This window comes from Fragaria vesca, linkage group LG1 (assembly GCF_000184155.1).
Source record: "Fragaria vesca subsp. vesca linkage group LG1, FraVesHawaii_1.0, whole genome shotgun sequence".
NCBI lineage: Eukaryota > Viridiplantae > Streptophyta > Magnoliopsida > Rosales > Rosaceae > Fragaria > Fragaria vesca.
In genome coordinates, this window is record NC_020491.1 from 5,721,623 (window position 1) to 5,737,434 (window position 15,812).

General features: G+C 38.1%; 1 protein-coding gene across 1 annotated transcript in view; it reads left to right on the forward strand.

Annotated features, from left to right (window-relative positions):
* Positions 1-10,889: 10,889 nt before the first annotated feature.
* The window catches only part of LOC101294217 (DNA ligase 1-like), a 12,573-nt gene continuing 7,650 nt past the window's right edge, over positions 10,890-15,812 (forward strand). The window contains exons 1-4 of the mRNA XM_004288885.1: positions 10,890-11,237; positions 11,371-11,565; positions 13,789-14,397; positions 14,863-14,979. Coding sequence (XP_004288933.1) covers positions 10,890-11,237; positions 11,371-11,565; positions 13,789-14,397; positions 14,863-14,979 — 1,269 coding nt within the window. The remainder of the gene's footprint in view (positions 11,238-11,370; positions 11,566-13,788; positions 14,398-14,862; positions 14,980-15,812) is intronic.

Genomic DNA, 15,812 nt, shown 5'->3' on the forward strand with positions numbered 1-15,812 from the left:
AAAAAGAAACAATTCGTCGCTTTGGCCCAAATATTTGGCGGGCTGTTTTCGTTCCCAAATTTTGGCCCAAACTTTGTATATCACTTCCTGCACTCGATCTCAATCCCTAACCTTGAAGAAAAATCCCAAATCGGTCTAAATCCAGCTCCCCTCTTCCTCCTCTTGCCCTCTTCCTCCGCTCACAAAACCCAGCTCCCCTCTTCCTCCTTACCGGTCCAAATCCCTTCACTCCCTCTCCCTCCTCTTGCCCAACCATCGTAAGCCCGATTCCTTCCTCCTCCATCTCTCACTACCTAGATGCCGCCGGCGCTCTGGAAAAGGAAAGCTCGGGAGGAGGCGGAAGAGCGTCTGCGACGGGAGTGTGGGCAACAATACGGCTCCTTTTCTACCGGATCCAACACAGCCACTCCGACGACGACGATGGCACCTGCAGGGTCTCTTGCTTCGTCGGTTCCCCCTCTAACCGACGATGGAGACGAGTCAACGACCCTCAACGTAGAAACACCGTCTGAGGGTGCACCCAGGGTTGTCAGCGCTCGCCGAAAACCGAAGAAAAGCAGAGGACCTCCCTAGAAAGGCAGCCGGGGTGTGGTGAACTGCTCAAAGGTGTCTGATATTGTCAAAAGCACGGGGATGAAGATCGACTTGGACTTTGATTGGGAGGTTATTGATGGACCTCGTAATTCTGATGTATGCAGCCTGTTTGTCAATAGTATTGGAAGCATTATACGGAAAAGGGTGGCAATGAAGAAGGAATCATGGTATGATTTAGACAAAGAGGAGAGGAAGAAGCTTTTTGACGGTCTCACTGTAAGTTAACTCATAACTTTCAGTTCTTTTTATTGGTATTTTAATTCCCTGCATCATTGCAACTTAATTATAACTTGTTATGTCTTGCAGTGCTTTTTTATCATTGATTTTAATGATATAAAAGCTATTAAATGGATCAATAAAAAGGCGGCAAGTGTATTCCGTGAATGGAAGCACGACTTGTCCGAGATTCACAAGCTTGGGGGGAGAGATGTGATTCTGGAAGAGCTTTTGCATAGGCGGGATGAGTGGAAGTGGCTTTGCACGCATTTTGATTCGGACAAGTACAAGGTATAAATTCAGTTTTGGTTATGAGATAGAAGGACAAGTACTTGCTATTAATTCAAACTTGGTATAAGATTCATGTTGATTATGTGGTATATATGTATCTTAGTTTGAATTGCATGAGTTTTGGTTATTGCATATAGTTGGGAATTTGGATTAAAATTGGATATGATTGTTAAGTTTTGGCTTTGGGATGAAGTTGGTACTTTGAGTTGCATGAGTGGTATGAATTGAAGAAAATAGTGTACACTCTGTTTTGATTATGTTCTTTAAGCATGCAGCAAATTGTTGTGATTAGTGTTATAATGTTAATTTGCCGTGTATAGATATCAATTCATGACTTAGAAGCAATATTCTTCATCTATACGCAGGTTTGGGTGTCCTGAGTAATTACAATGTTGTTGTTTGAATTTGAGACTCTTGTTTTCTCTTATACAGCAAGAGCTTAGAGTGACTAAGAAACCTATATGAGCATTTAAACATCCATAGAACTGATTAGGAACCTTAGACTTTGCATGAACTGAAGTGACATTTGAATGGAAAAGTTTCTGTAACTTGTTCATTTAGTTAACTCTGAGCAGCCATATCTTTTGAATTAATCATGCATTTTAGAAATCATTTGCATGTATTGAAAGTTCATATTCTTAGCTTGATATCTGGGTAGTTTCATGCAAGTTCATTTAGAATTCATTAGTCAAATTTGAAGCTGAAAACATAGCTGAACATTCTGCAAATCCAGCTTTCTTGTATTTTGGAGTCAGTCACCTTGTTGCTAAAAACCGTACATTTAGGTTGGTTATTTGAAGTTTATTTCTTCATAAAAGTTATAGCAGACATCCTAGAGATTATTCCAGAATTTGAATCACTTAAAAAAGATTTCTTTAGATTAAGATATGATTTTTCAAAGTTCAAGGTCTGCAGTAAGAAATTCTGCAGATCAGTATTCTAAGTTTTCGACCCAGCTGTCTCTTTACTAATATCTGTGCATTTCAGTTGAGTATTTGAAGTTTGTGTCTTCATGAAAGTTGTAGAACACATGTTAAACATCATTTAGGAGTTTGAATCTCTTGAAAATAATTTCTGTAGATTAAGTTATGAATTTTTGAAGTTGAGAGTCAGCTTTAAATGGTTTCTGCATATGTTACTATTTTACTGTTTATTCGTTTTGATTTCAATGGTTTCCTTCATTCAAACTTGTACAGATATTGAGATTGATTCATGAAGTTCTATTACATGTCATTATTTTTTCATTATTGAAGGTAGAGACCAAAGGTAGGGGATGCTTAAAGCTAGTTATAAGACTAGAAGGTTATAACTTTTACATGTTGTCTAAAACTATTATAAATTTCTATAGTTGCTTGGGTGTCCAAATCAGTTTCTGAATTTTCAATTTTAGTACTCTTGTTCTTTAATCAAGGGTGGCTTTATGGTTTAGTTATATATACATATATGTATTTGCATACAGTAGTACATGATTGACAAGAGTCACAAGACATGGTTCCATGGAGGAGAGAATGTCCCCAGTTAGGCATTGTCCTATATTCTTTAGATTGAAATTTGGAATTTATAGGTTGAGTGTCATATAGTTGAGATTTTTGACTGGTTACCTTCTTTCTAAAAACTGTATAAATTGATTAGTTGTTTAAACTTGGTGTCTTCATGAAAGTTAGAGTAGAGACCTTAATGATCGTTTCAGAACTGGAATCTCTTGAAAATAAGTTTTCCAGAATTAGTTATGATTTTCCAAAGTTACAGCTGAGTTTAATATTTTGATTATGCTTCATTTTTAGGGAGTTATTTTTACATCATGTTTTGATCATGTACTTGGTCTTGTGCAGAGACAATCGATTGCCAACTCCAGCAACCGTGGCAAGAAGGAGTTGGAGCACCACTCAGGGAGGAAACCTATCATTTACCGGGTGGCCGAGCTTAGGGATAAGGGTGCTTCATTACCGGTGGTTAACGTGTACCCGGTGACATACGATATCAACCAGCCTAAAGCTGCTGAGCATTATGTAAGTATCAATACCTAAAGACTTAAGGATAATGGTTTAGTGTTTAAATATAAATGGTTTGGATTCAATGACAAATAATAATGGTTTGGATTTTGGTGTATTTGCTATTTGCTCTTCAAATTTATATGATATTCAGATTTTCTGCTTTTCCTTTTTGGAAAAATCATTTGAGAATCATTATAGTCTTGAAGTAGTAAGTCTTGTAATAGTTTTGTGTGTGCATTCTTGAAGTAGTTGTAGTCTTGAAGTAGTAATAAAATTCATGAAGTAACTACGTACATAACTATAAAAAGACCATGTTGGGAGCTTGGGGTTGGGTGAGAGATTCAAGTAAACTATTAGAATTGAAGTTCTTATGAAATGTCGGAGTCTAAGTTATTTTGGCTTCCTAAAGTCTAAACCAAAAGAAATACTTATTGGAAGCTTAGTTTATGGTTACACATAAGTGGAGGCTAGGATCCATATATCAAACTGTGTTCTGCTTATTGAACTGCTACACATCCTTTTGTATTGTGTTTGGTGCATCTCTTATGTACTGTGTTTTGCTTATTGAACTGCTACACATCCGTTTTTTTTATTTTTTTATTTTTATAAACTGACAAGGATTAGGTGATATCAGCTCCTCTGTAGCAGTCTAGTGGTTGACAGAGCACCCACTCTACCCTAAAGAGGACTGCTACAACCGAGAACCCACCACCCGTCCCTTATCAGAATTTTTATTTAAAATAATAAAAGAAGTTACATGAAAAGAGGAATGGGGGACTAGGCCAAAACCATTCCAATTACAAACCAAAACAACAAACAAAAAGACATTGTTTCTTCTACCCATAAAAAACCAGGCAATCTTCCCACTATGAAAACCGATAATTAGGGATACCCAAATAATCCGCTTGCAAGAAACCATGAAGCTCAGTAGGAGGATTATCATACCAAGTAAATGAAGCATTTGACAACCCCAAGTTTGCCATCTTGTCAGCCACCATATTTCCTTCTCTAAAAATATGACTGCAACGGAAGTTCATTTGACGAATTATAGAAAGACAGTTATTCCAACGAACTCTTAAGTTCCACAGAGGAGAAAAAGACCTGGAAGAGAAGCAAGCTACCACACTAACAGAGTCACTTTCCAACCATAAGTAGACCCACCCTTTATCATGAGCAATCTCAATTGCCAAGATAACAGCATAAAGTTTAGAATAAAAGGATCCAAGCGAATGACAAAAACTCCCTAAACACCCACCTGAGGCATCACGAAACACACCCCCACAAGCTGCTGGACCTGGATTGCCTTTTGCTAAACCGTCTGTGTTAACTTTGATCCAAGGAAAAAACGGAGGCTGCCATAAGACATGTTGAATTCTGGGAGCCTTACCACTTTTAGGAGCAACTCCAAGAGAGGCCAATAAACGGGCATCAAGAACACCTTTATAGTGACTAGGAGCAAAAAGGCTAATTTGATGAATCCATGCCATAATAGAGCAACACATTGTATAGAAATTAGGGGGTCGATTATCAAATCTTAGCTTATTCCGAGCCTTCCATAGAGCCATGAAAGTAAACATGCCAGCTGCTAGCCACAAATTAAAAAGCTGCGAGGAGAAAGGCTTTCGACAATAGCTCTTCCAGAAATCTATCAGGGAGTTGAAAGAAGATAAAGAAGTGCCAAATTGAGCAGCTAACCATCTCCAGACCCGTTGGGAAAAAGGGCATTGTAAAAATAAATGCAATGATGTCTCACCAGAACAATAACATAACTGACAGATAGTCACAATAGGAATTCCGTTAATTTTCACTCTATCATCAGTTGGAAGCCGATCAAAAAGAATTCTCTAGACCAAAAAAGAGTAACGAGGTGGGATGAATGATCGCCATACATTACAAGCCCAATCTTTGACAGTGTTGTGGTGCCTCAGAAATTCATACCCAACAGAAAAAGTTAACTCACCGGAGGTAGAGGATTCCCAAATAAGCATATCTGACTCATCAATAAGAGGGAGTGCCAAATCTGAAATCTGCCTAGCCAAGAGTGGAAAAGCTTGGCAAAAGAAGGGAGGAAGCTGCCATGACTGATGAGAAATAAAATCTGCGACATGAAGATTGCTGAAATAAGACCAATTTGAAATACCCAAAGTCTCCAAAATAGGAGCTTGAAGCCATTTATCCTTCCAAAAACACACAGTTTTACCATTTCTAATTAACCATCGATAATTTTGTTTAAAACCAGAAGCAACCGACCGAAAACCTGGCCAAATCGAGGATTTGCGATAGCCCAGCTTGCAAGCGTTTAGAATAGGATACGTTGACCGTATATAATCCCCCCATTGAGAATGAGAAGAGAAAGAATCCCAAGCAAACTTTAGGATAGCAGCTAAATTAAGAGATGAAAGATCACGAATACCAAGCCCACCTTCTAGCTTTGGGGCACAAACCTGAGCCCAGCGAATAGTGACGATTTTCCGAGTCCCTATATTACCAGACCAAATAAAGTTTCGTGCCCATAAAGTTAGCTTCTTCACCAAATACACCGGCCACTGATACACAGAAAAACTATGAAGCAACATACTTTGAAAAACTGATTGAACCAATTGAGTCCGACCAGCCATAGAAAGAAGTCGTCCCTGCCAACCCATAAGTCTTTATTTTGCTTTATCAGCAATAACTTGAAGATGACACCTCCGAGGCTTGCCACAAAAAATTGGGACACCCAAATAAATAAAAGGCAATCGACCTGCACGGAACCCCAATATTCGTTGAATTGTCGCTTGCCTATGATGATACTTGGCACCAAGGTAAAAAGTACTTTTCGCCACATTAATATATTGACTAGAAGCTGCACTATAACGGTCAAAAAACCTTCTCAAATGGCTAAGAGATAATTTATCCCCACGACAAAAAATAATAAGGTCATCTACATATACATCCTTCTTTAGTTGTCAATTGTGAATATTGAACTTCTGTTAGCTCTTTCTTGAGACTCGGCATGCTAAGTTGTGAATTTGCTATCTTGCTCTAGTTTCATGTTGTGTACTTCTATTATCACATCAGAGTCATCTAAATTACACTTCCAATATGCATGAATGTATGAAACTTGCATCAGTATGCCATATCTGACTACCAAACCTTCATCCATCTTCTTCACTAATGTTATTTTTCTTGATCACTTTCCCCTATATTACTCATTTGTGTGAAGAACATGTTCACCTATTATTCTAAAACAGTTTCTTCACTCAATTGAGTAAGGCAATTGAACTATTATGCCCTTGAGCACACATGACAGGTTGTCTGCAGCAGAATCCTTTTATGTAGTCATTTTTACTGTTTCACGCAAGGCATAAGTGTTGTGAACTGGTTGTTAGTGTGCATTTGGTATCTCAACATTATAATTTGAGTTGTGTATGTTATTTTATAATTGTAGGAAAAGTTGAAGGAACAAGGTGCTATTGCCAAGACTTTGCAGAGCATTCAACACCCGGACATCCCACCGGATTAGCTGCCTCTTTTGGACTGGCCAACTCAACTAAGTGTTGTGCAAAACGCTATGGGAGAAACAAAAAGGTCTTACCTTCGTGGTATTGGACGAGCAGGCGTCCCAGAGAAGAGCAAAAAGTCAACATCTTCCACTTCATAATGAGGTGATGGCAGAGATAGTGGCTGCTAGAAAGGAGGCGGCTGAGGCACAAGAGAGGGCTGAAAAAGCACAAGAGAGGGCTGAAAAAGCCCTGGAGATCGCTGAGAAGTCTACTGCAGATTATCAAGTGTTGAAGTTGCAAATGGATCAAATCATGGCTCGAATAGGGCTACAGCCTATGTTTTCACCCTCGGTCCCAAGCCAACAACCTCGAGATGACGATGATGATAAGGGCCTTGACACTTCTCAGATTAGTTTAGGAAATCAGTAGATTTTTCTAGTTTAAATAATTGTACAAACAATATTAGCTAGTATTTATTTGATTGGTACAATAACTTTATTATTATTATTAGTAATATAAATATTTCGGTTAATTTATTTTGGTTATATAGGAATTAATTATTTACTTACAGGAATATATTTTTGAGTTATTATCTCTGAATAATAAAAATATTTTTTTTTCAAAAAACTAAAACCTAAGTGACGAAACTTTTGTCTCTTAAGATGCCTATTTTGTCGCTTAAGAGTCAAAATTAGGCGCCAAAAGTTGACAAGCCAAAAAAGTCTTTTGTCGCATAAGGCTATAGCGACGGAAATGTTCGTCGCTTAAATGGAGCGACGAAAACCAATTCGTCACTAAACCAAAAAGGTTCGTCACTTAACTGTAAAACGACAAGAGAATATACGTCGCTGAACAACTTAAGCGACAAACACTTTTCGTCGCCTCAGTTAATTATTCGTCACATTATATCTAGCGACAAAAAAACTCCCGTCGCTAAAATAAAAATTTTCGTCGCTTAACTGTAAAACGACAGAAAAAACATACGTCGCTGGAGAGTTCGTCGCTTAAGTTAATTATTCGTCGTTTAAGTCTGTGGCGACATAAACAATCCCCGTCGCTTGGTTCGCTTTCTTAAGCGACAGACTATATTTTTTTGTCGCTTAAGTACCTATGAGACGCGTCATATGCGACGAATCTTAAGCGACGCCAGTTTCGTCGCTTAAGTTGGAAAGTGACAAAAATGAGCATTTAGACGATGATTTTTGCCGGTCGCTTAAGTCTTTATTTCTACTAGTGACAGATTGAGTAAGGAAAACTCAGAACTACTGAAGGGCTTGACTATTAGAGAGGTTGAGTATGACAACAAGCCTTTCTACATTGCAAAACCATAGAAAGCTTTTCTGAAGAAAAAAAAAACTGAAAGTTGAAGAATCGGTGAATATGACCTCATTCTTTGTCCACATAAATAGGGAAGAATAGATATGGATCCAGAAGCTGATTACCTACTAGATATTAATCAACACGATGATTGAGAATTTGAGTTCATATATAACTCAATGTAATGGACGAGGTTGAATTCACCTTTAGGTTTGTGCTTCTCGGCTCCTAGCGTCTTACTACTACCTTTGAGTTTGTGTTTGTGGACTATAGTGTCTTTTTAGGTGACGTTTGTTACACTAGATTAACAGGGATTTGACTAACTTAGGTAAGAAAATAAGCTGAAACCCATGTTTGGAGGAACATGGGACTGAATTAAATGAGTATACGTAGTCCTCGCGTCCCGTTTTGGCCTTCTTACATTGTCACCCCAAAATCGGACTACACCGCATCGTTGTTTAACGATTTCGACCTCTGCTTCGACTCTCTCTGCTCTCTCTTCTACTGGATAGGTACGATCTCCTCTCTATCTATCTATCTCTCTCTCTCTCTCTCTCTCTCTCTCTCACATCTTGAAACCCTCTCTGCCTTTTTTTTTCGATCTGGAATCGAGTAAAGATCGATTTCATAGAAAATTGGTTATGGGTTGTATGTATTTGATAGATTGATTAAGAATTCGGTGTGTAATGCGTTGAATCGATCAATTTCATGGTTGGGTGTTCTTGTTCAATTTTTACAGAAGATCGATTTCATTGAAAACTGTTTATGGGTTGTATGTATTTGAAGAACTCGGCGTTTGGATAGCTTGATCTGTTATGAATTGATCAATTTCATGGCTAGGTGTTCTTCTTCTTTAATTTTTATTTTTTTTATTTTTTTTATGTTGGGTGTTTTTCAATTTCATGGTTGGGTGTTCTTCTTCTTCAATTTTATGGGTTGTATGTATTTGATAGATTTGATTATGAATGGTTGAACTCTATGTTGCTGTGAATATTAGATATGGATCAAAGCCAAATTTTGTTGGTCTTATTGCTGGAGTTGTGGCACCTAGAGACCATGTGTGCTTGTACTATGCTTGCGCTATTGATGTTTAAGTTGAGAAGAAGACGTGCTAAAAGACATGCCCTGAATAATCGTTCATTCGTTAGACATCAAACTCGTTTGAGTTATCTAGATAGTATCATAGGTAATAGCGACATCAAGTGTGTAAACGAACTTAGAATGGATAAAAGTTGTTTTGGCCTACTATGTGAATTGTTGCGCACAAATGGTAGGATAAAGAATGATGGTTTGGTTTCTGTGGAGCAAGTATGCATGTTTTTACATATACTTGTACATCATGTGAAAAATCGTACTATTAGATGTAGGTTTTTTAGATTTGGAGAGACTGTTAGTAGGTACTTCAATTCTATACTGCAAGGTGTTTTACGTTTGCAAAGGATTTTATTGAGAGTACCTTATCTAGTACTTGCTAATTGCACAAATCGTCAATGGAAGTGTGTTAAGGTTGGTTTATTGTAAGGGTTTCATTATTGTTTTTACCTTTACCTATGATTTGTGATTTTGCATTTAATAAATTTCATGAATTTTTTGTTTTAATAGAATTGTTAGGGACACTAGATGGAACTTACATTAGAGTACATGTGTCTGCAATGGACAAGCCTAGATATCGAACAACAAAGGGTGAAGTTGCTACAAATCTATTGGTTGTGTGTTCTCGTGATATGCAATTCATATTTGTTTTACCGGGTTGGGAGGGATTCGCATCTGACTCTAGAGTTCTTCATGATGTAGTCATTAGGCCTAATGGATTAAGAGTTCCTACCGGTAAGGCCAGAAGTGTTTAGATTAAATTGAGATTATTTCCTTGCCTATTTACACACACTGATAAAATTTTTATTTTGGCTATTAGGTTATTGTTACCTTATAGATGGTAGTTACACAAATGGTGAGGGATTTCTTGCACCATATAGAGGAACAAGGTATCACTTATCGGAATGGGATGGAAATATTCCTAGGGATCATGTGGAATACTTTAACATGAAGCATTCCAAGGCAAGAAATGTCATAGAACGTTGTTTTGGATTGTTGAAAGGAAGGTGGGGAATATTAAGGAGTCAATCATTTTATCCAATAAAGACACAATACCGCATAATTACGGCTTGTTGTCTTTTACATAATTTGATTAGGAGAGAGATGTTTGTTGATCCAATGGAGCATGAAGTATTTCCTTTAGAACCAGAAAGCAGGAAAAACGTTAATGTGATCGGCACCGTTGAACCGTCTAATCAATGGACTGCTTGGAGGAATGATATAGCTTTACAAATGTATAATGAGTGGAGGGGAAGAAGGATTGCAAGGGAAGCAAGAGCTACTGAAGTTGAAGAAATTACTGCAAGGGACAGAAGAGCTGCGAGGGCTACAAGAGATGCAAGAACTGCAAGGGAAGCAAGGGATACAAGATCTTGAAGGCCTTAGATGGTAGTTTGAGCTGTGTAATGCGTTGATTCAGATATTTTTTATGTGGCTTTGTAAGGACAATTTGTGATTTATGTCTTAGATTGTTGTTTCTGTCACAAGAACATTTCACAAGAGCTGTTGTACTTTGTTGTTATGTACTTTGCTTATGTCATTTTACAAAAACATTTTACTTTGTTGTTGTGTGCTTGTAGTTTTACAAGAACATTTTACTTTATGTGCTGTGTACTTGTAGTTTTACAAAAACATTTTACTTTGTTGTTGTGTATGTTTAATGTTGTACATGAAGATTTTACTTTGTAGTTTTATTGCTACTGTGTACTTGGTTAATTGTTGTGTTGAAGTTGTTGCTATGTACTTGTTGTAGTTTTGTTTGCTGCATTGTAAGGTCTGTTTAGATGATCATATTGTTTGGAATATGAATAGAATATGATAAATGATATGCTTTCTTATCTTAGGATCTTTACATTCCAACTTACTGTGTATTGTGCTCTTATTCTTTGTTTTGCAAAAAATGGAAGGTGGTGATGATAATTCAGAACAAGGGAGGCAAAGGCGTGAATGGACCAGTTTTGAAGAAGAATCCTTGTTGAATGCCATTGACAGTGTTCTTGCTAGTGAACAGCGATGTGACACGGGAAGTTTCAAATCTGGTACGTTACTGAAAATAGAGCATGTTTTGAATAAGTTATGTCCAAATTTTAATTTGAAGGCCAATCCGCATATTAAGTCAAAATTAAAGAAACTTAAGAAGGATTATAACATCATCTATGACATGATAAACAAGAGTGGATTTGCATGGAATGACATAAAGAAGTGTGTTGAAGTTGACAGTAATGAAGTATGGGACCAATATGTGCAGGTAATAATTTAAATCTCTGTTTTGCAGTTAAATATTTCATTGCAAGTATCTCTAAACTCATTTATAAATCTTATTGGTTTATTTTTTCTTTCTTATCTTACTGGTTTCTTTTTTCTTTCTTTCTATGTCATAGAACAACAAAAAGGCAAAAGGCTGGAGAAACAAATCTTATCCCCTATTTGAGAGGCTAGCTAACATCTTTGGAACTGATCGTGCTAATGGAAATACAACTGAGGTTCCTGCTGATATGGTGGACGAGCAGAGCTATAATGATTATGACTTAGATCTTGAGAATGACACAAGTCCTCAGGTCAGCCGACAATCTCAGGTTAGTGAGAAAAAGAAATGATGAAGATAGAATTATACTTACATTGGATAGGTTGTTTGAAGAATCTGGAAAAAAGAATGCAAATGGTGACTGATGCCATAGTGAAAGGTAATGAAGATCGATCTATTATTGGTACTTAAGAAAATGGGACTTTCTATTCTAGATCAAATTGAGGCATTGAAAATCATTTTAGAAAAGCCCTAAAATATCTTTGTGTTCATGTCCTTAGATGATGATGTGAGGAAAGTGTATGTCCAAAATCTTCTTGCTGCTACTGCTACTGCTAGGGGATCTACCTAGCTTCCCACTTTATATGCTTTTTAGGGACTTGCAGTCACTATACATGTTGGAGAAACCACCACAAAGCTAGATGAACTCACTTTGTAATTGCTAGATTAGCATTCACATTTTCGTACTTTGTTGGGTTGTGGAATGCTAAACGAGAGTTCAAATTTCATTGTTGTATTTATTGGTGAACTTGTCAATGTGTATAAACTATATTGTGACTATTATTTTCATTGTATAAACTTACTAATCTATTAACTTTATTCCTGGTTTATGAAATTGACAAATCTACTTCAATGATCATTTAGTCTTGTACAAGCCCCAAACATGAGATTGGACTATTTTTATTGTTCTGCTCTTTAGTCCCAAGCAGTACCAAACATGGGACTAGCTTAATCATAGCATAAGCCAAGGTTAGACAGTCTAGGACTGTTTTACAAATTAGCCCCGCCTTAGGCAGTCCTATGTAACAAACATGCTGTTAAATTTTTAAGTTGCACTATTGTCATAATTGTGAGTTTGTGGACTCTTAATGTCTTACTCATTCCTCTGAGTTTATGTTTATGGACTTTAGTGTCTTAATACTATGTCATAATTTTGAATTGCGTTACAAATTTAGTTTATTTTTTTATTAAAAAAAATCTTACAATATATCAATTAAACAACACGACTTGTAAACTAGGCCAGTGACATTTGACAATAGTTAGACATTGCACACCCAATGGCTGATTTTGGATACTTAAAACAAAGAAACTAAGTTGTTCAATAAACATAATGTGTAAGACTTATACAAGTGTAAGCTAGAAACCCTTGAAACATCTACAGTAAGTGAAAGTTTCTCGGAATATGAAACATTTAGGTTATTTTTTTGCCTAGAATATCAACAAGATAGACCAAGAAGTATCCAAGGTCGGGGACATTGCTGGAGTCTGCTGGAGTGGAGGCGCGCCCTCGCCGGCGTCGTATGATGACGAACGGAGGGACGTCAGCACTTTAAGGGCTGTGCGGACCTCTGCCTCTGATCCGGACTGTATATATATATATATATATCTCTTTCATTTCGATTTCTCTCTCTATCTAAATGGATGCTTCTACTTCTCTCTCAATCAGCTTGGTCAGACTTCCATAATCAACGAGACCGTCCATCGCATCGTCAAAATCGTCTCTCCTGTCGACCTGGCTCGAATTGCAATGGAGATCTAGAGGCGAGGGACAACATGTGAATCTCTTGTTGGAGCACGAGTACGATCATGTGGTGCGGAGACAGAACATTTTTTATACATGGTACCGAGGTTGTTTCTCAATCGTATTTTGTGCTTTTTCTAACATTCTTGTGCTTAAAGAACAGAAAGGGATCCAAAATATTTCTCTTGGAGATAACTTAAAGAGATCTCTAACTTGAAAAGTCCTAAAAATTAAGTGATTAGAAGAAATATTACTCTTTTAAACTAACATGTATGCTTAGATGATTATTTTCTTACGAACCTTTCATAAACATAACTCTTACTCACATCTTGCACGAAACGAATTTCATAATATGAGTAAATTCCTTGGCATCTAGTTTACTCCATCATAGATCATTCTCCAAAATATCTTGCCCTGCTTCTTCAATTTTGATCAATTTGTCACACACACTGTTTAGAGTGTAAATTTGTAGGTCTTTATTTTTTTTTCAGTTGTATTTTGTGCATTTTCTATAAAAGTTTCCAGGCAATATAAAGCTTCCCGCCATATCCTAAACTCCCTAAAGCCCTAAAGGGCAGAGAGAGACTAACCAAGACTGGGTCTCTTGTCTACAAAACGCTGCCTTTGATGCTCTCACTCTCACACCCACTGCGTTCATGCTCTTCTCGCCTTCTTCTACACTCTTCTCTTCTCTCTCTCCGCCCCTCGTCCTCCTCCTCTCTCTTCTTCCCCTCTCCGATTTCCCTAAACCCTAATCGCGCCATGTCCGCCTCTCGCCCACCCTCCGCCTTCGACAAGCTCATGTCCGGCGCACGCGCCGCCGCCGCCAAGAAACGCAAAACCCCACCGGCCCCCATAGAAAACCCCAAATCCGACGAGGCTTCCGCTACTCCGATCCCCGCCGCGGAATCCAAACCAGAAACGGTGAAAGAAGCTCAAGAAGACGCCGGCAAGCCGGCACCGGCGCCGAGGAAACCGCGCGCGGCGAGCGTAGCGGAGGAGCGGACGGCTCAATTGACGAGTCGGATTGAGCTGCTGAAGAAGAAGGCGTTGGAGTTTGACCCGAGTGCAGTGGCGAATTGGGGCAAAGGCGATAGGGTTCCGTTTATGTTTTTTGCTTTGGCTTTTGATTTGATTGACAAGGAGAGTAAGAGGATTGTGATTACGGATATAGTGTGTAATATGTTGAGGACTGTAATCCACACCACGCCGGAGGATTTGCTCCCGGCGGTTTATCTCTCGGCTAATAAGATTGCTCCGGCGCATGAAGGCTTGGAGCTCGGCATTGGGGACGCTTCGATTATCAAGGCGCTTGCTGAGGCTTGTGGGAAGAGTGAGAAGGATGTTAAGAAGCGCTATGATGTATGTTCCTTTCCTCATTGGCTTTCTTATTGTTCATGATAATGTAGGTGGATATTTGTTTTCTGTGCCTAGTTCATGATATGATATAATGTAGGAATATGATCCAAGAACTTGTGTTCTGCTTTGTTTGAGTAATTTGATTTACATCTTGTTGAGTAGCATTGAAATCCTTATATTATGGTGCCGGTGCTATTCTTCTAGGTGGAAATTTGTTTTGGGTGCTTAGTCCATGATAAAATGTAATGTAGGAAGATGATCCAAGATTCAATAAACTCAAGAAGCTTATGTTCTACTTAGTTTGAGTCATTTGATTTATATCTTGTTGAGTAGCATTGAAATCCTTATATTATGGTGCCGGTGCTATTCTTATAGTTTGATGGCTCCTTGCATGCGACTTATTTCTAATATATGATTGTACTTCCTTAATTTGGTTCTGTTAATAATCAATGGCCTTCAACTTGATAGGCAGAAGGAGACTTGGGTATTGTTGCACAGAATAGCCGTTCACAACAGAAAATGATGTGGAAGCCTGAACCATTGACTGTCACTAAGGTTTTCAACACATTTCGTGTCCTTGCTAAGGTGATCTATCTTCACACGTGTATAGCTTAAATCTGAAATGTTAGTGTCAAAACATTATTTGGATACCCCTTCTTGTTTTCTGATGGGCTGGTCTATGTTAGAAACTGGAAATGGAAAGACAATTTCTATATTGCTCTTTTACTACTACTGTGACCTTTTTCTGCACTATGCTACATTACTTTGCTTTTTATATTGATCTCTTTAAGCATGCATTTTGTTGGGATTTGTTGGACACGGAGTGCAAAAGGAGGTGGGATTGCCAACTCTTTTTATAAAATATGCTTGTCAATTGCCTCCAAGACTTCTGTTATTTCCCTCAACACCACACTTTTCAGTTTCTTTGCTTGTCAAATAATAATTTGTAGTGGAAGATGTTTTCCTTTCTAGTTAAACTGGAAACAATACCTAATTGGAATGTATGGCTTTTGAAAGCTAAAGTGGGGTTTCTGATCCATATGTACACTGTGGTTTCTTCACATAGTTTATGAATGAAAACTTATTGTTACTGTCTGAAAACATTTTGGAAATACAAAGACTTTATAGAAACTGATTAGGTTAACAGTTATGTTGAGGTATTTGTCTTATAAACTTCTCTTAGGTTATTTGGCTCTCAGCTTACTGATGGAAGGATATATATATATATATAGATACAGTCGGGATCAGAGGCAGACGTCCGCACACCCTTAAAGTGCGGACGTGCCTCCGTTCTCCACTGTACAGCTCCGACGACACGGCGCCTCCACCCCAGCGGCCTCCAGCAGCGTCCCCGATCACTTTTCCTCCCCGACGAGTCCGCCGAATTCCAGTTTTCCGGCGAGATCGATTTTGTTTGA